This window comes from Diadema antillarum, unplaced genomic scaffold (assembly GCF_040938485.1).
Source record: "Diadema antillarum isolate AM-2024a unplaced genomic scaffold, OU_Dant_1.0 scf00000162, whole genome shotgun sequence".
Lineage (NCBI taxonomy): Eukaryota > Metazoa > Echinodermata > Echinoidea > Diadematoida > Diadematidae > Diadema > Diadema antillarum.
Genome location: NW_027271051.1, coordinates 633,765 through 654,870, shown reverse-complemented (window position 1 = coordinate 654,870; position 21,106 = coordinate 633,765). Strand labels below are relative to the sequence as shown.

The following is a 21,106-nucleotide window of genomic DNA, read 5'->3' as shown; positions in this document are numbered from 1 at the left end:
AAGCAAGGACTGCTTTAAAGTGCGGTAATTTCATGAGAATTTCATGTTAGACTGAACGAACGCAAAGCAAATATTATTGAAGGTATTCAATTTTGTACAAAAATAATCTCATCCCCTTAAAAATATTACAAGAAAATAAGAAATGAACAAAATTTACATGAAATGAGTCCAGCTCATCAAATTTATAGAGTTTCCACAGTCAGAGGGCATTTTAGATGCTACATCTGCTAGAGTGGCCTCATGGCCTTTGATTAATACTAAAAACCACATAGCTATTAACAGCTTTAGCTGAAAGCAGGATTTTAAACCATGATTAAACATCTCCATTCAAATTCAAACTCCAAAGAGATTACAGCAATCTATAGGCCTATGCAATGACAGGTATAAAATCAAAGAATGGTTGGGACAGACTTGGTTGTTTTAGGGTGCATGGCCTATGCACAGAAAGAAAAAAAAAACCCAGGTAATAATTGCATTGGACACATCAGCTGGGACATGTGGCTTTACTTTCTGCACAGACTGCCTGGAAATCACTCAAAACAGAAACAAATGAGGATACACTCTTTTCATTACACCATGTTTCATTACACCATGTTGAATCGGCTTAGAGGGGAATGACACCCAAATATTCATGTATGGATTGTGTGAATGCAGAAATATTAGAACACATCAGCGAAGTTTAAGGGAAATTTGACAGTCAGTTTAAAAGTTATGAATATTTACAATTTCGGTACTGCCATCACTTGGTAAAAAAGACTATAACATTTGAGATGCCACAGTAGATTTTCTTCAAACGTCACTGTAAATTTTCCCAATCCACCTGAGTTACATTCCCTTTTACAACTGGCAAAATCAAGGCATTCAAGAAAGATCAAAGCATTTACTATGAATCCAGGATGTAACAAATATCTCACTATTTTTCTCTCTTTCACACTTTCAAAAACCGGCATCGAACTATGGACTTAACATCATTAAAAAGGTCTAAAATTATCCACGATCACGTCACTGATAATCGTGTATAATGCGTCCATTCATATCTATATTCAAGAGTACCAATTACATTCTTTTCACAACTTTTAATGACTCATATTCAATAAAATGCTAATGATTTTCTTTCATCCCAGCACAGTAAGACTGGGAAAATAAGGCTTTAAAACAGAAAAAAAAGATATACATGATTATATTATGGCATTGCACAAACCTTGACCACAGAAGACATTTAAGAGAAAAATCCCAATTATTCTATAAAGCATGTCCTCTATTAATAACTCATACACATAAAAAAATGCATAGTGCTATGTTATTACAGCATCAACCTTTGAAGATTTGCAATTCCACATATACAATTGACATTGGCTGCAGATTACACACCAAATAGCTTCCCTCTTCTTTGCTTACATACTTGAAGAATTGCATATACATTTCCATCGTTACATGGATTACACCAAAGGATACATCTTTCTTTTTACCACCACAGGAGAAAGAGAACATGGAGGATAAGGACCTCCAAAATATAAGTTTTACATTCTCTTTGCATGACTGTCATTAGTGGTGATGATTCCTCCTTTGGGAAGAGAGCATTGCGCACTTTTGGCTTCACCAGAGAACCTTCATATGGACACTCATCAGAAGACAAGACTCATAGCCCCTCTCGGGCCCCCCGGAGGAACTTCTCCGTGGCCTCCGGGCAGCTGGACTGACCGCTGGCGTCGTACGACACCAGGACGCCCTCTGTTGGTCGGTGGAAGTACAGGAAGAGCAGGAGAAGGAGGACAGTGAGCAGAACAAAACCTTGCAGCCAGACGAGGCGGGAGATCTGTGACTTCATCTCGGCCATCTGGACTTCCATGACCTTTAGCTGGAGGCAGGGGTCAGATATCAAGAGGGAAAAGTTCAAAAGTGAACACCAGAGTCTAGAGGGTCATTTTCTACACACATGCCATCTCATAAATGAGACACCAGCCTACCACACATTAAAGTGTATCTCTCCTATTTTAAACAAATGGGTGATTACTTCATCTAAAGCCATGGGCAGCTAAACCACATTATGATATACCACCCACTTGAAATCAAATTGTCACATGGAGTGGGTATGAGAGCACATCCTGTCAGAAACCTACCAATCAGACATGAAGGAGGATTCACTGGTAACAATGGTATGCTGACATCCAAATCAGATGCATAAAGAGTGGCAAGTAATGTATAGTTGCAGTAATCTGTGCTCCATCAGACACACACTAATAACAACAGACATCTGGGGCCTGTTTCATAAAGAGTTGCCATTGATACTACGCTCGACTTATTGAGTGTAACTCGTTGAATCAAGCATAAGTTCAATATGGAGCGAAAGTCCTGTTTCATATCAAAAGACACTTATGATTGAGTTCAAGAAAAATCCAAGTGTAACTTTCAGTAGATTGAGCCTTACTTGCGATCAATCGCAAAGTTGTTTGTGAAATGCAATTTGCGATTGATTGTAAGTTACGCTCAATCTTTATGAAACAGGCCCCTGATCTGATAATATTCTCTCTATTCACCGGATGGAGGTGAGAACACACTAGTAGAAGCAGAAATAATGGGCACTCAGAGAAACAGAGCACTATCAGGGCCCTGTTTCATAAAATCTATACTCAATAACAACTTACAAGTTGTTATAAGCTACTGAAATCCCTGCACCTGATTGGCTGAGAGCAAACTTGTCATGGAAATGTGGCAGTTGTTACTGATATTAAAGAAGTTTTATGAAACAGGACCAAGGTCAGCAGTAATGAGGTGGTATTTACAAATTATGAGACTTTTGCATGAGATGCAGAAAGCTGTTTTGGGTATCATGCAACACACTCTTTCCATTCTAGAAAATATGTTATGAGGTAGAGATACTTATCATGTGTAATCAATGTACACTTTTCACACATTTGTCCAAAAAGTTCCAGTGATTTTGGTAGACATTAGACCAAAGGCAACATTAATCTTACATACTGAAATTACTGCACACTTTTCTTTTTCTGTGGAATCTGGCAAAAAAACGTTGACTTTCGTACATTTATCTCACATAATGAAATCACAGTACACTTTTCTTTTTCGTTTGAATCTTGCAGAAAGTTGACTTTTGCGCAGTTGACTGGATACTCCTTCGCGAGGAGTAAAATAAAGTTTTGCCACACAAACCAACATATTGTATGCAATAGCAAACTTACCTTGGTGAGTACGGACTGGACATTTCGGTCAGCAGCCTCCGGCGTGTCTGCCCTGGCAGACTTGTGGGGACTGTAGAGACAGCTCATTCTGTTGAAGAAGATGAGACAAAAGCCTTCACCTATACTATTCATTGACGTGGACGCTCCACTTAGGCCAAAAAAAAAAAAATTGTTGCATTGGCGTAACCCGCCCGACCCTAAAAATTCCGCCGACCCCATGTTTTTTTATTATTTTTTTTTGCTATCGATATCAAATATCTTGTTGATTGCGATCGCGATCGCACAAACCCGGAAGTGGGAACGGCTCTGGGGATATCGGACGTACGAGGGAGAGATCTAGCGCCTCGCATAAGCCTTCCTTGATCAGTACGTCATCTGTTTCCAACACGGACACGTACTCTAACAAGATTTATTCAGTGTATACGTAGCATTCAGACTGAGATGTATTGTGCACAGTTTTGCCATAGGTTTCTTGTGTGGAGAACTTAACGAATCTGTATATGTGGGACTGTAATAGAGATCGCCGTGTGCGATGAAAAGATCGTACATATGGGTCAATTTGCATCTATCTTATCTAAGTCAAAATAGTAAAATATGAAGTGAAAACATTCAGGATAGGGATTTCAACATCTTTAAATTCTGTGAAGGGGTATAATTCCAGTAATATCGGCCTCATAAATGATTTGTAGAGTAGATGAACACAGCACATTCGGTGCAGCAGTTGTAACTGTTTACTGAGCTGAGCACGAGTTTTACACGTAAAATGCAGGTAGCAAAAAAAAAAAAAAAAAAAAAAAAAAAATCCGCCCGACCGACCCTATTTGAAAATCTCATGTTACGCCAATGCAACAATTGTTTTTTTTTGGCCTTATTAGATGCTTTATGCTGCGAGAAAGCGTTTCCTTTTCATGATCATCAAACGCCTATGATGTTTTTACTTAAAGTTGATTTCCTGCAGAATCTCTTCTTTGCTTTTGCTGTGCGTACCTTTGTGCATCTTGTAGTTTACTAGATAGATGGAGCACATATTAGCACTACACAATGTCAGTTTTTGTATCATTCAGCAAAGGGGAAGTAGATACCTGTACTAGTCAACATCTATTACACCGTGTCCTACTACACTGTAATTCACAACCATCTATGTATGGAGTATCAAAGTGTGATGTCATAGGTAATTCATCACCATGGAAACTGGTTCTAATCAACCTCAAGTGGCATGAGTGTTTATGCGCGCACCTCATTCCAACCGAAACTATAACAAAAGACTGTGACATCATCACTTTGATACTCTACGCAGCCATCTCATAAAGGGATCGTATCGTTTTGGTTGAGACCTAATTTAAGGTTTCTAACATTTTGTGGTGAGATAATGAGAAACCTCTTATGAAATATGAAAGAGCATGTGATTCCACGAGGAATTCAATGTTTATTTGATGAAAATTGGTTTTGAAATGGCTGAGATATTCAAAACAGAGCAATACTAATAAAGTGTGAGACCCACACTTTATTACGATCGCTTTGTTTTACTTTGTTTTTGGATGTTTCAGTCATTCCAAACCCGATTTTCATCAAATAAACTTTGAATTCCTCTTAAAATGGTATGCTCTGTACTATTTCATAAGAGTTTTCTTGGCATCTTGTAAAAACTTAAAAGCCCAATTCTCATCTCCACCAATACTGTACTATCCCTTTAAAGACAGTCTGCTGAATGCTGCTAAATTGCTTTGGCAAAAAAGACAGTCTGCTGAATGCTGCTAAATTGCTTTGGCAAAAAAACTCTTGAAAAGTGTTGATGAATACACAACTACATTGTATACCACACTTTAATAATTTAATATGAGAGAGCACCATTTGTACACTTACGGAATCTGGAATGAGCCCTTCTAGCAGGGAGGGGAGAGTCCTATCCATACTTTCACAGCTATCCTGAAGTAGAGGCTTCAAAACGGCTTACTGGGCAATACCACCTCCCCCTCCCCCCCCCCCCCCCCCCATTCGTAAATGTCCCCACGAGCCAATATCAGAACACTGTCAATGTACTGTATGTGGTATGCAAGTTTTACAACCTTGAAAACTATTCTGTGCATACATCGCTTCAGTACAGCGATATATGAGCGTAGCCATCATTACCTGTGTTCAAACCTGTCCTCGAGTCTGACCGATTTCCAGAAGTGCGCCAGCTCGCTGGTCGCCTTGAACGAGGCGCCCTCCGCCGGCTCACTGCTGAGAATCAGGAACTTGTCCCTCACCACCAACTCTCCCGGGCCTGTAAAACGGAGTGGGACAGACAAGGCAGACAGAATATCACTTGTGGGAAGATATGCTACAATGGTGGTAAGCCGGATCAATTTCTCTGTCTATGAGGGCATCTTTCTGAATGTGGTGGATTCTTTTGTTCGGTAGGGAGAGAGTTGCGAGGAATTTACACGCTAGCCGATATTTACATGCGGTTGCAATCAATAAATATCATTGTTCTTTGGTGAAAACATGATAACCTTTTGTGATGGCAATACTTTCTTATTCAAAGTTTTGCTATAGTGAAACCTCTACAATTCCACTTGACTAATTTTATTCTGTTCTTAAAGGTCAAGTTGAACATGGTGCAGACTTGCACTTTAAAGATGTTTAATCAGCATTTGAGATCAAATGGAAATTGGAAAGGTGAAGAATTCTCGATACCATACTGATAAAATAGAATTTTGAGAGCTAAAATCAACAAAGAAGGCTAGCACCCTGGGTCTAATACGAAGCATAACTTTCGCAACTGACAAGAACAATACAGTTCGAAATAGTCTTAATATCTCTGCTTGGCATTGCTAGTAATGGAAAGAAAGAGACATAACATGTATCATGGGAAAACATCTGGGCAAGTTGGCGATGGGGGTGGGGGGGGGGGTTAGTTCAGGAAGCCCACTGACCTGAGAGCAGGGTGATGGTGATGTGGATGGATGAGCCGGGATTCACTGGGCCCATGCTGGGTCTGACTTTGTACCGCTCTGGGGTGGTAGTCTTCACCTGCAAGACCCCAACATATTCAAACATTTCCAGCTTTTAATGAATGAATGTTGGCAATATTGGTATCAGAAGATATTTTACACAGTACACTCCTGGCTCAGCACCCCATTTGGTAACTCAAACAAACTGCCTAACATTGTGGTGACTTTACCCTAACTAGGTCAGCTTTTGTGAATTCTTAAAGGCTCGGTGATGATTGACTCGATGGCATAAAAATTGGCATTTTTACAGAATAGCATGTAAAGCATAAAATCAAAATGTATTTCTTTTTTTATTTTTTTTTACATAACATGCAATTTTGCTATATATGATATTAATGAAGAAAAACTGTGGAACTTTTCTAAGCTGTGTGATGAAGCTGATAACATGATTTTAAAAAAAAATGAAAAGTTTTGAAATCAATGCTGTCATTATCACGTTCATGAACAAGTATCACAGTATCATTTCACTGTAAATCATCACACCAATACAACTTGGACAAAGAATGCTACATTTTGTATATACGACAATGTTACTTCCGATGAAACAGTCATTGGCTGAACAGTCAAGTGTCTTGAATGGTCAAGAATAATGACTAGCTTTGAACATGTACACATTTTAATGCCTCTTATCATTTCAGCACTTGGATAAACTGGCACTTAAAGAGAAGAATCAAATGCAGCAACATCCAAGAGCTTGGTTTATCTCTGATACCAATCCATATTAGTGGAGGTTTCACAAACAGTGCTTTGTAACACCCACATGGGCTTTGACACAATACATCACCATGGTGAGTCAAACAAGATAACTGTCCGACGATAATGACGATCAACATCATCATGATCATCATTTTATTATAAACTAAACAATCACGATAGCAAAATTCAACAACAAACATGACTGGTGAGTGCATGAAACAACTAGAGAAGCACTCTGAGAGTGCAAACCTCCACCAAGCAGCTAATTTCCACCACTGATCTTGTTCTTCCATAGAGATCTATGACTTCCACCCATACGTATGTATGCTTAAAATCGCCCAATTTCCAAATATAAAAGCCTTTTGTTACGTCATCAACTTCCAGCTGCGTGGCGCACTCCCAAGTTCATTGACCCTTCCTGCCAAAATATTACAAATCCTTCATAAAATCCATAAAAAATTCACGGATCACTACCAAAATTTAATCATCTGTTCCTTGTGTCATTCTCAACCTTTCCTGTAGGCCTAAGTTTTATCAAAATCCCTTCACAACTTTTTGAATTATTCTCCACACAAACACACAGACCAACAAACAAACAAACGCCGATGAAAACATCACCTCCTCCCTTGTCGGAGGTTATAAGAGTGGTTATAAAGATGTCAGGAAGAACAGGGACAAGACAGACACCATCTCACCTTGTATACCACTCTCCTCTCCGTCGTGTTGGTGATGGTGAGACTGGAGGAGATGCCTTCCGACCCAGAGACGCTGGAGGGAGCTTCAAAGACCAGCAGCTCTCCTGGTCTGTGGTGTGGCGGAGAGTTGGGAGGAGCCATCACACATCAAAGACGAAAACACACACACACATAAATAAACAAATAAACAAACAAACATCACTCACTGTCATCCAATATAGAGAAGACTTTTCTTGATTCACTACATTTCCGACAATAAACTCTTGATTGCAAAGATTGAATTACTGCTGAAATATCTATCGATCTTTGAACGTAAATTAGAACCTCTGGTAGCAATTTCACAAGTTCTGATGGTATGTAACATGGATCTGATACATTAACATCGTTACCATACCCAGAATAGCAAATATTGCCGTCCCACAACTAATGAGCTGCATTGGCCCCGTACATTTTCGTATCACTGTTTATATTTTTGCACAACAAAAATAGACAATTTATGTATAACATTGCAATCCATGGATACACAGAGTTACCCATTACATTTCCACCTGTTTACACAATGTCCTTTTTTTTCTTTTTTTTTTCTTTTTTTTTTTGCTATGTTAGATGATATCAAAGAAACATGTTCCTGGTCGTGAAATACACAAAAAGTCCTGACCTTATACTGATAAGTGGTCCACTGTGCACGTCCCTAGATTTACTACGCTTAGAGTGACTTCCATGCCTTTTCTGTAGATACAAGTACAAGAGCAAGACAGAAGATTAAAAACAGAATGATACATCAATGGAAGAAGAACATGAATACAAATGAACTCATCAGAACTCATCTTTTCCTTTCCTGCAGGTTCCATTATGTTTCTTTTAACTTTCGCTGGGGTTGCTACCACATGATACTGATGTACTACAGTTTACATAATCACGATTGTAACATATTTTTTTTTAACTTCTGACATATTGTGATAATTTATGCTTATAACTGTGTTTATATTTTCTTACAGTACATTTACAGTGCACTCCCATTACAACGAACACGGTTATAACGAAATTTCGTTATAACGAAGTAAATCTTCTGGTCCCAAAATTATCACCATTAAAGTCTATGGTACAAAATTCGCTTAGAACAAACACGGTTATAGCGAAATTTCCGTTATAACGAAGTCTTTTCCGAGCGCCACAGACAAAGAAAAACAAAAGAAATGTGCTCCGTTATAACGAAATGCGAATTGCTTTCGAAAATAATGTAGCGGAACATGCATTTATAGCGTTTCTGCATGGGTGAACGCTTCACACCACTGTATGTTCGCTCCTTGTATCACGCACAGTCTCTGAGGGGAACCTGCGTTTATTATTGTAATACAGATATCCCATCACATTTCATATAGCTTTCCAGTGTTTGATGAGTATTAAGCAAACATAAAATGATATATATACGTGGTTCCTTGTTTTTGTTATATATTGTATTTGTTCGGTTATAACGAAATTTCGTTATAACGAAAGAAAACTGCCGGTCCCGAGCATTTCGTTATAACGAGAGTGCACTGTATGAATAACACAAGAAATTTTGAGAGTGAAATAAGAAAAATTTGAATGGAAGTAGGCTGACTGGCAGACATATAAGCCTAAAATACTCCCAGTGACAGATATCACAATTGGCAATTTTACTTAAATTGCCATAATGCACTAGAAGGACACACAATCAGAGAAAAAGAACATCAGTAAAGATCAGTGTACATGTGTGTAGGCATGTGTACATGTCTGTATGTCTTAAACATAGCACATAAACATTAAACATGAACACACACACCAAAGCATTATATCTCAGTCGATTACAAAAACTTACATGTTTCCTGTGACTTGAGTTATGGTCAGGATCAACATTCTCTTTGTCCTCAATATTGTCTTGGAAATGAACCTTGAAGAGAGAGAAAAAACAAAAATATGTATTTGCGGTTATGTTACCCAAAACAATCTTCACTGGGTCATTTAAATACTTCAACTGACTACCACAGCTTTTTTAGTTACAAAATAGAATGACACATTAAATCCAACTTGGATGTAAAAAAAATATCACTTAGTAACATAGAACATGGCAGTCAATTAGTCAAAATTTGAATCTACATGTAAGTGAGAGTGCTACAGAAAATGACAGGACCTACATGAAAGCAAGTTTGTTAAGCGTAGGTCCTGGCATTCATGCAGGTTTTCAGCACACACACTCAGACTGCAAGCGATTTCATATCAAAAGGATGATATATCGCCGATATTAGAAGTCACCACCCCCTTTCCTCCATACCAGTGCTTCTGAGTGAATAAATCCTGATTTCGAGGTAAGCTCTACGATCGACCACAACAAAACAAACAGGGAGGTAACTTACATTCTTGTTGTTGCCTAAGTAGAAAGTAAGTGTACGTTCCATGGGTCAAACTCTTAACAAAGTGAAAGCTAACCGAAGGCCATACTTATTTACTATTTCGTGCAAAGTGAGTTTCCCTGTAGATGCCACCCACAAGCACTTAATCTGAGATTCCATGAATTCTGATAAGTCTCGAGGACTTCGTCCTCTGACAACCGACTCGTGATGTCACACAGTCTACAATATGTCAACACCACGTCTGACTTCCAAACATACCATGGGTAAACTTTCTTTCATACTGCTTTATAAAAGCTTTGATTACTGATAAGCTACAGCTCTTGGAAATACAAAACTGGATAATAAATCAGTGCTTTCAGCTATTACGAAAAGCCTACGTCAACAGAAACTACAAGAAATCCATACAAAATGTAATAACTATTCGACAACTGCCATTAAAGATCGTGCAAATGACTGCACAAATCTGTTCAGTCCAACAACACTTACTCTTAGTACTTGGTTGTTCTATTTTGCAACGTTGTTCAACTTGGTTTTTATCCATCATACTCACTTTCTTGGGCTGCCTCTGTTGCCGTGGCGATTGGACAGCATTGTTCACTGGCTGCAGGGAGAGGTCATTGTCCCCATCCATCGACCTGAAGGTCACATCGCCATCGGCGACATCTCCTCCGTCGATCTCCTCCTCCTCTGCCTCCACATCCTTCATCTCTAGGTCTTCATCCTCCGGGATGTATCTCCACTCGTACGTATCCTATTCAAAAAAGTGCAGAGTCATCATGCTGAAATGCCAATCCATGACAAATGCATACACTACTACGGTAAGCCAACATAGTGGCTTTAAATACCAACTTTCATTGTCATAGGGATCACTTTGGGGATGATAAGACAGGGGCAGATCCAGGAATTCTGTAAAGGGGAGGTGCCTTTGCAAAATTATAGGGGGCGCAAGCACCCCCCCTCCATTTTTTTCTTTTTCTTTTTCCTGTTTTAACCCAAAATAAAGAGGGGGCGCATCCCTGGTGTGCCCCCCTTTGGATCTGCCACTGTGAGGAACCATGATTAATTTTTCTGGAGTCTGCACATCAGGATTATGGCTGTACTGCTGGTCAGAGTCCACTTTGCATGACAAGACATCAACCACAAGGGCTATCTATTTATAGAACACTGTATACCAGTACATCAAATATTTTGCAAAGTTTTTATTTTTTCAAATTTCACGAGTCAGGTGCTATTCTCGAATTTAAAGACATGTGAAAATATTAACTCTGATCGCGACACGTATGTGACACACAGACATACATTTCTCCGTTCAGTATTGTACTCCACAATCACAAATTTAACCACTTGCGAAATTGTCAGGAAGTCCCAATTCACACACACACACACACACAAATTAACTCAGTAAATATATGGCATACTTTACAGTAATGGACAGCTAACTGAAAAGGTGGTGTTGTATGGGCCCAAGGAAGAGACGGTGGCAATCAAAAGGGACATCAAACACATCATCATCATCAGTGACATCAAACAGAAAACTGTAACACCACCAGACTTTGAGAAACAGCAATAAACAACTTTACTTCTTGTCCTCGAGCGCCATGTCTGTCTGCAAAAAATCTCGAAGCGTTTTTATCCAACATGGGCTCCATGACAGTGGCTAGTCTTTGCAGGAATCAACACAAATATTTTTCTGCCAGACTATATTACTTTTTTTTTTTTTTTTTTGGGGGGGGGGGGAGGTAATCTTGACAAACATCAACTCTTTTGAGTTGGCTGCCAACACAAGTTTGAGTATGCTACACTTTAGGAAAACTTACACTTCCGCCCATGTGTGGAGGTAACGAGTCGAGGTCGATGTATGTTTGCACTTCTTTCCCACGGATGAACTTGATGTGTTCCCTTGCCACAGCTGACAAGAAATTCTCCACAATCTTCCATGCAGCTGCACAACACAAAGTAAAACGCCACATAAGAAAAAAAAATTAGTGTTGCTCTTGAATGCTTGCCAGGAGCACTGCAAAGAAACATTCTCAAGTATCATGCTGTTTTGAAAATTTGATATCCTAACTCATACCAATTGTCATTATCCAATGAAAACAAGCAAAATTCAACAAAAGACAACTTCCTTTCCACCATGCAGAGAAGAGAGGTGGAGGGATAGCTATCAGATAAGCCGTCTCTCCTTACAGAAGAGCTGTGAAGGGGTTACAGAAAAATATAAGGGCTCTAATGACATCATTGCAGTAGATCTACATATGTACTCACCATTAAGTATCCATGGCATGTCATATATAAACAGCATGTCTGAAAAAACAACAACAACCAAGAACTTGATTTAATGAGAGGAAACACACAACACAGGGCACAATCACATGAATGATCAAGATATAATAAGCACATGGTACACTGTAATCACAAACACTGAAGAAGAAAGTTATCACCTTTCATTTCATTCCAGTGGAAAAAAGACACTTGGCTTCTGTCATACAGATCATATATCATCATGTGATACCTTTCATCATACAAAAAAATAAAAATATAATCATAATCATAATTCCTATTGAAGAATGACACTAGGTACAGACTGAATGTTTCATGGGCCATGTACCCCTTGGCATTTTATACACAACTACATGTTGTACCTTTTATTCCAGACCATTTGGCGTCCAAAAAATGTCTGTCAATAATAAATCAAATTCCTGTCATTGCTACCTTTCCTTCCACTACCAAAATCTGGCAAAGTCAATGATACATATACATGAAAATCCAATTTGAATTTTGAGGCATCCCCTTTGATTTGTTTTAAATTAGGTATTGGAATATGTACAAGGGCATACAGGCCAAAGCTCAGCAGACATACTGGTACCATAAATTGGCAGCACAAGGACATGAATATGCTCCTACCTTCACTTTTAAAAAAGAACACATACTGTTTCAAAACAAATTACATGAAAAATCACTTTATCCAAATATGAAAACGCATACAGTACAAGTATGTTTCAGTCCTACTTGGCAATGTGTCATAGTTGGTCTGACTCTACAATGCATCAGTGAGATAACATGGCTGCATGTGTAACTTCTACTGTTTCCAAAATAGCAACAAAGCTGCATAATATGCCCTCTTGTTGACAGATCTAGCTAAAAATGCTTTTCCCCGAAGGTCCAACGAAAAAAGCTTTGAGCATTGATATGAAGCAAAAGGAAAAGATATTGTTTTCATTTATCACTTCCAAACTGATCCAATGTTTGAACAAACGTCTACCAAGAGTTGAGGGTCATGTGAGATTCAATTGAAATTCGATGGACTTTGGACGACTCCTGATAAAGAGAACAACAGCACTTACAGTCCCCCCCCCCCCCTTCTCTCTCAAAAAAAGAAGTTTCACAGGGAAACATACCTATCCCAAATTTGCCCCTCTTTCAGGGTCATGTCAGAAAAAAAAAACATCTTGTGTCATGTATACAGGCAGGTCTAGGCAAAGGAAACTGAGTATGTTATAAATCAATCTACCAGCATACCCGATACCACAACATAAATCAAAAGTACTACTACATGTATATCCTATGTGTAGTAGTATTAGCTGCACGGTCTCTGGAGAGCTGCCACTATTTGTAATCTTATTTCAAACTTTTTAAGACCAGATTACCACACGAGATCTCGCTTTTAACCATTCAGTTTTAGGCCATTTCCGTAACGATCGAGTCTTCACAGTTACAGTTATAATAAATCTTGAAAGATGCAAAGGGTGTCACAACTTATGGAAAAATACTACACCACGAATCATTAATTCTATCGTATTGCTCAATTTCTCTTTTAACTTTGATAAATGAAAGTAATACTAACCAACCAAAGCAGGGAAGTACAGCTCGAAGCATGTGATCATGAATCGCACCATTTCAATATCCTGAAATAACGAACAAAACGAAAGATCATTAAAATGAAACAAGACTTGTCCAGCCAAACCCCCCCCCCCCCCTTGAACATATAAATGCTTTACAAATGTACTTTGAATTGCCTAGGCACACAAATATGCCTGGTGGTAAACGGAAACCCAACCACTGCCATCTGGCAAACGTATGTCGAGCAAATTGATTTATGCGCGTGTATTTGTGGGTAGTCTTGTGCTTAACTACTTTATGCATTGGTACACATTTGCAGGCGACTGTCTGCATGCAAATGCATACACTTTAAATTCCATTGCAGTTATGCATACAGGCATTTACTTTTGTGCAGTGAGAAATAAATAATTAAGTCTTAACTTGAAACAATCACATTTGCCTGTTTTAAGTAATTTCCCCCTTTGTAGACATTAGTAAGAGGTAAAAACATCCTAAAATTCTGTACAGCCTTCCTTCAGGACACAAGGTCAATGAACTTACCATGTTGGCAAGCCCCGCCCCCGTCATGTCCTCCATGACAACAATTCTGTCATACGGGTTGCTCTTCTGGAGCTTGTTGAGCCAGTACACGGTCATCTTCCTGGCCCATTTCTGGTATTCTGGCTCCTTGCGGTAGAACTTGACCCGGTACCACACTGGATGAACAGACGGACACAACAACGAAAGAAACTTAGTGGGATTTTCCTCTGGGGACATAATGGTGTTCAGCAGCAAGTGATAGACCATCAATCAAAGTTTGGACAAATAAACTGACACTTGGGACCATTAGTAATGTGCTATCATGCTTTACAGATCATGAAGAGTTCAGGTATGATAATGTACAAAGTACCATAAAACAACTATGGATAAATCATGGTGATTCTGACTTTACTTTTTTTATCATTCTACTTTCTTATTATTCTCATTCTTCTTCTTCTTCTTCTTCTTCTTCTTCTTCTTCTTCTTTTTTTTTTTTTTTTTTTTTTTTGGGGGGGGGGGGTAAGGGGAAGATCATATTATGTAATATTAGTAATACATGGCCAGTAAGAGCATATGCCTTAATCTAGACAATAAAAGTTTGTTTTGAAATTCATTTTTTATCATAATTCTTCAATATATAGATAACTAATATTCAGTACATAGATAATTTACAATGGTTTGTCGACAAAAGGAAAAAAAAAAATCAATGTTCAAGCTGAAGAATTATAGAACAGAATCAGACAAAGAGAATGATAGAAACTTCATCTCTATCTTATCTACTAACTTACCTTGTAACTTTATCTCTTGTAACTTCCCCATATCTATAGGCCCTATATTTATTTGTACAGCTATCTATTTTTCCATCAAAAATACAAATACACAAACAAATTACAAAAGTGTGCAAATATCATTACTCACGTATGCGAAGTCCCTTTTTGTCCGTAGCATGGGAGTAGAGCGCCCCCATTTGCTGGAACTCTTCTGGAAAACTCTCAAATGTAATATCTAACATGAAAGATGAAAACAAAACAGCATGATGGTATATGATGTGAGAAAGTCAGGTAGGTAGAAAATTACTCTGTATACTCTCTTTGGAAACTAGGTAGGTTTCGTCTTTATTCAACTTGTACTTCTTTTTTTTTTACTTAGTTTTTCCCCCTTTTTTTGTTGTCTCTGTTTTTGTTTTTTTTTTTCTTTTTGTGCAGCATATATTCACTCTTTATACTTTCAGCATTGTAAATCACAGACAATTCAGCCACTGGGCTGCGGGAATTTAATAATAAATAAACAAATTCAATTCAATAGAATTTAAACTTGAAATCAAGAAACTATCTTTGAATTACCTTGAGAGTCACAAGCTATGCATTGTGGATGTACAATGATCAATGAAGCACCAAAAGAATACACATATATTTGGTGAGAGGGTTAGGAAAAAAAAATACATATCTATCAACATCTGATCTCTTATTTATTACCAAAGTTTCACTCAGATCATCACTTTCTTACCATTGACACCAAACTCCTTTCTCCATTTCAGGATCTTCTTCATCTTTTCAAGCGCTGCGTCAATGTCCTGCTTACCAATCAGAAAGACGCTGTGTACATAAGCATCGCTCTTTTTCACCCAATCCAGGTCACGTGGGTCATACAGGGACTCGCCATTTTCTGCACAACGAGGGAAGAATTCCAAAGTCAGTCATCGTTACCATACATTTAAGGAAAAATGGCAGCATATAAAAAAGAAATATGGTTTCACACTAGCAATCTGTACATCATTATCCTTTACATGTTGATACACAAGATATCTTTCCATTCAGCATTATAAAGGAAACATGTTGAAAATACAATTCAGTTATGAAATGTGTCTAAGGCCAAAAAAAGAAAGAAGAAAGAAAACAAATTGAAAGTTGATCTACTTGTCAAGCAAGCTGAATTCTTGGCAGTATTTGTATGTGTGTATGTAATGAAGTGTAAGTATATTTTGATGAAAGTGAAAGGTATGGGTCGAGCGTAGACTGGCTCATATATTGAATTATGGTACACAAAATATATGCAATCTAATCTTCTTGTTCCAAGGGGTATCATGGAGATGGTGCTTTGAAATTTAAAGGACAAGTCCATTATCATATACATGTGGATTGAGTGTATGCAACGATATTGGTAGAACACATCAGCAAAAGTTTGCGGAAATTCAGACAATGTGTTCAAAAGTTACAAATTTTTAAAGTATCTGCGCAGTCACTGCTGGATGAGAAGACTACTACAGTGTATGATGTCATATGCGTATAACGATATAAAGAAAATAAAAAGAGAATTTCACAAAACTTCACTTTTTGAATAAAGTGCACATTTCTTCGACTTGTTACTGACATGTTAAGGGTAATATTATTCCCCCTGCCTTCTGAAAGAGAGAAGTCAAGTGTTCTTTTGATATGCGAGAAAAGTGAAAATATGTTGAATTTTCTTTATATCCTTGTACACATGTGACATCACAAGCTATAGTAGTCTTCTCATCCAACCTTGAGTGAGCAGAAACTTCAAAAATTCACAACTTTTGAACGGATTGTCCAATTTCCCTCAAACTCTCACTGATGTGTTCTACTAGGATTACTGCTTTCACTCAACCCACATGTCTATGAAGGTGATAAATTGTCCTTTAAGCTACTGTACTATGCAGGCTCATAATACCAGGATTAATATGGCACATTATCAAACTCATCACCTCAGGCTAGATCACACAATCACAGCTAAATCTTGTTGAAAAACAACCTAACTCATTGATATCAACACTTAACAGTAAATCAACCTAAATTACACAGTTGTAACTGTAACTTAAGTTTAAATACCAGATCTCTGAAATTTGACATACATGGTCTACCCCGGTAATAATGTGATACTGAATTGAGGTAAAAAGTAACTTTAACATCAGTTTCCACGTGACTAAGTAAATACTCTCCTCTACACAACAAAATAATAAAATAACAGAATTTATTAAACAAATGGCAAAGGCTCTTATCCTTTGCTTTGTGATGAAATTGAATGAAGTTGAAATTTAAAATGTCATGTACATTGTAGCAAATGACAGATGGAGCACTTGAGCTTACCTTCACCACATTCCTCAAAGAACCTAGTTCTCAGCGCATCTACTTTGGCTTTGTTGTCCTGAAAACGGAAATAGAAAATGTGACTATGAAGGCGACCGTCACTCAATAGACCAACTGTCGCACTCACAACTTAGCTCTTTTTAGGGCCTAAGTGTCTACAGCTAGTTTTGATGACCGTGACTTCTAACAAACGTTAACGTTAGCTTACTGAATCGCATAAAACCTTGCAAACATTCAATTCCCACTTCCTTTCAGCAAAACATTCTTTGCAGTTTGCATTTGCTTGTAAATGATGAACGATCGCAATTACAAATATTAGAAACTGGCAATGCCTAACGTTAGAGATTAGGCATAAAACATTGCAACCGGTGAAACAATGAACAATAACCTCATCATATCGATTCTGTAGCAGTGCTCAGCTCAGAGGGACAGTGCGCTTTCCTGCCATTTTCTCACAGAGTTCCTCCCCTCAAGCTCTGGGGGGGTTCGGACAGGCAGGCCTACTAAATGATAAGCAGCTTTATCGACTTTCCCAACACAGAGAAAGCTCTCTAAATCCCACCTATTGGACCTTATCCTATAAACGGAAGCTATAATAAATTTCTACAGGTGTAAAGAAAAAGTCAAATACCTTGATTTGTTGGCGAATATCAGTGCTTTGGTGACTGGAGTTGGCATTTGCGTTTGTGTTTGAAGCCATTTTGCGTTAAACTTGGCTCAGCTGACAAGTTACGTACCCGCTCCTGTACCGATATCGCACTTCTAGCCAGCGCTTCTAGGATGTGTGTGTAGTACGTGTATGGGTAGCGATGATCGATACCGAAGTACCAACAACAGGAGCATGACTACCTTATTGCCAGCCGATTTGAGATGTCAACGAGTCGGAGCCACTGGGGCTTTGTTCACTGTCAGAGAGACGAAAAGTTTTTACTTTGTAATATGCAATTATTTGCATTTATGCCATTACCCCTTGAGTTTAGCAATATGGCGTTACAAAATGCCAATACTCATAGAGGCATGATACATGCGGAAGTGGAAAATTTCACGCATTTCACGAAAATGAAAGCATGCGAATATTTTTTTTTTTTTGGGGGGGGGGCTCTGTTTGATTCCGCGAATATATACACGCGACCACTTTTACTGTTATGATGGCGAACGAACACACACATACACAAAAGCGCACAACTATTACATTGCCACGCGAGTGGTAAGATTATAATGGCACAACAAAATTAATAAGGGAGGAACTCGTCTCGTCTACTTTCATTTTTTTTTCATTGCACACGAAAGGTAACAATGTGCAGTCACTAGAGGGAAACGAGTTAATGTATACATAATGAATAAGCATGAGATTAAAATGTTACACCTATAGTAATACGTATTACAGGCTTGTTTGGTATCAGATAGGCCTTTATATATAGTTCAGGTTCAAAGTAAGATCTATTTCCTTCAATGGCAATATCATCTATATTGCAGTGACAATTTATGTACCGTGTAATGAAGGAGACATGACATAAAAAAACACATGCAAAAAAGAAAAAGAAAAACAGACAAGCTTGTATCGAGCTAATAACATATTCACACGAAACACCCCAACAACAACAACAACATATAAACGAAAACAAAACAATGAGAAAATAAACACAAAAAAAGTGCCAAGGTTCATACTGACAGGGATAGGCCTATAGGGAAAAATTATAGCCTAATATAAGCATACGTTCTAAACTGAATTCATTCATAATATATATAGAGTTGTAACAAGTGCAAGCTATTTTTTATATTAAACGTTCATTGCACTTAAAGCAGCAGTCCTTATAAAAGTGTAATTTCATTTTCGATGAAAGATTAAAAGATGGATAGCAGGAAGAGGTGAAGTCAATTATCCTAACTTTTTTAAGTCACAGAGATGATGTCAGATATACAAAGATTAAAACTCGATTTCGAGAAAGAAAGGGAAATTGCAGAAAATGCCCGGAATTAAGGTACTTTAAGTTGAGATGAAACTCATAACCCTCAGCTATAAACTTTATTAAGATATATGATACAAGAAGACAAATTTACCGGCGATGTACAAATATTTTCCTGTTAGGCAGGCCCATTATAAAACGCTGCTGATGTATGGCCTGTTCATTGTTTCGCACAAAATGAATTTTCTGTTCGTAAAAGAGTGTGAAAGATCATTCTGCTCACACATAAACATGCTATTTGACATATTGTACACACACGGCACACACACACACACACACACACACACACACACACACAATCATTCAATCAATCAATAGTATTTCTTGCTTGATTAACACTTCACGTGTATTTATAATATAATAAACACACTTTTTTTCATGCGAAACACAATGAGAGCAGTATACAAAAAAAAATGCAAATACATGTACATATACCTCTTTGCCATTAGAAATGTTCTAATTCCTAAAAACAAGGAGTTTCTTCTACCTTTTCTGGACTGGAAAATTTGGAAAGTTGTGTACAATAATACTAACAGCAAGAGAAATCATTGTTGCGGCAGAGTAATATTCCTCCCATGACTTTCAATACACCCAGTGTAGATGTATACATGACACCTTCTATATTACACTGAGTGTATTGAAAGGTAGTCTGCCGCAACAATCAGATTGTAATCCTATTTACTGATCTATAGTCCTCATTCAATGGACTCTGTGGGAAGTGATCAACTGTCGAGAGAGGAAGAGCCGTGATTAAAACTCCCCCTTCCCCCCCCCCCCCCCCCCTGTGGCCTGATGGGTGTGAACAGGTCTTGGACTTTGAAACAGATATGCGATATCACTTTGACAGAAAAAAAAAGCAAAAAACGACGCACCACATCAATTTTCTTAACCATTATGGACGTTGACTTGCAGTAAATCAACATTCACGTGCAAAACTATGATTAATGGTGTTGTGACTTTCATGACGTAATTGATGGAAATAGAGGGGACTGTAAAAAATACTGAGCAGAGCTCGTATTTCATAGTTTCCTCATACACATGGACTGATCACCCAAAAACTAAGCAAATTGCCTTTGAAAAAAAAATATGAAAAGAAAGATAAAAAGAAATCCACACACTCAAACAAACGTACGCGCTCGTCTCTATTATACTCAGTATATATACTAGCTTGTAAAAAGAAAAAGAAAAAATGCATCAAGGCTTTAGACATAAAATTCATGTCATGCATATGAAAATTGGGGAGAGCCATGATAATCATACGAAAGTAGATCCAACATGTGTGCTAGAAAGTGCAATGTATACTAAAAAAAATTACTTTCACTTTCAAATAAAACAAAACTCTTAGAAATTCTTATATAGCAGAATGAGATATACTTTTTAAAGCCCTGATTTAAAGTTTACTTTTCCCAAACACAACTCATTTTCGCCTCAAAACTTAACCTTGTCTATACCTCTGTGAGCCCGTACATCTCGTGACTTGCGTGCTCATTCTTGCTCTTGTTTGTTTGTTTGCTTGCTTGCTTGCTTTTAACAAGAGATGTCTATTTATCTAAAACAAAGTTGATGTTATAATTGCATCCATGTTTTGGTGAAACTTATGTGATTTAAATGTAGGCCTATACTCATGTAAGTGTTACGTATATTGCTTTGTATACACTATACTTTATGTGGAAATAAAATCACTTGAATTGAATTGAATTGAATTGAACAAAAAAAAAAT

The 21,106-nt window shown here is 37.8% G+C and overlaps 1 protein-coding gene across 1 annotated transcript; it reads right to left on the bottom strand.

Annotated features, from left to right (window-relative positions):
• Window positions 1-1,179: 1,179 nt before the first annotated feature.
• On the bottom strand, window positions 1,180-18,119 carry LOC139722260 (motile sperm domain-containing protein 2-like). The gene is made up of 16 exons (XM_071633569.1): window positions 18,051-18,119; window positions 17,420-17,477; window positions 15,822-15,980; window positions 15,234-15,320; window positions 14,337-14,491; window positions 13,801-13,861; window positions 12,222-12,260; window positions 11,774-11,898; window positions 10,507-10,707; window positions 9,425-9,496; window positions 8,243-8,313; window positions 7,585-7,693; window positions 6,116-6,212; window positions 5,328-5,463; window positions 3,198-3,285; window positions 1,180-1,858 (listed from the first exon to the last, which is right to left on the bottom strand). Exons 1-16 carry the CDS (start codon window positions 18,117-18,119, stop codon window positions 1,640-1,642), a joined length of 1,746 nt encoding a protein of 581 aa, XP_071489670.1. The 3' UTR covers window positions 1,180-1,639.
• Window positions 18,120-21,106: the final 2,987 nt, after the last annotated feature.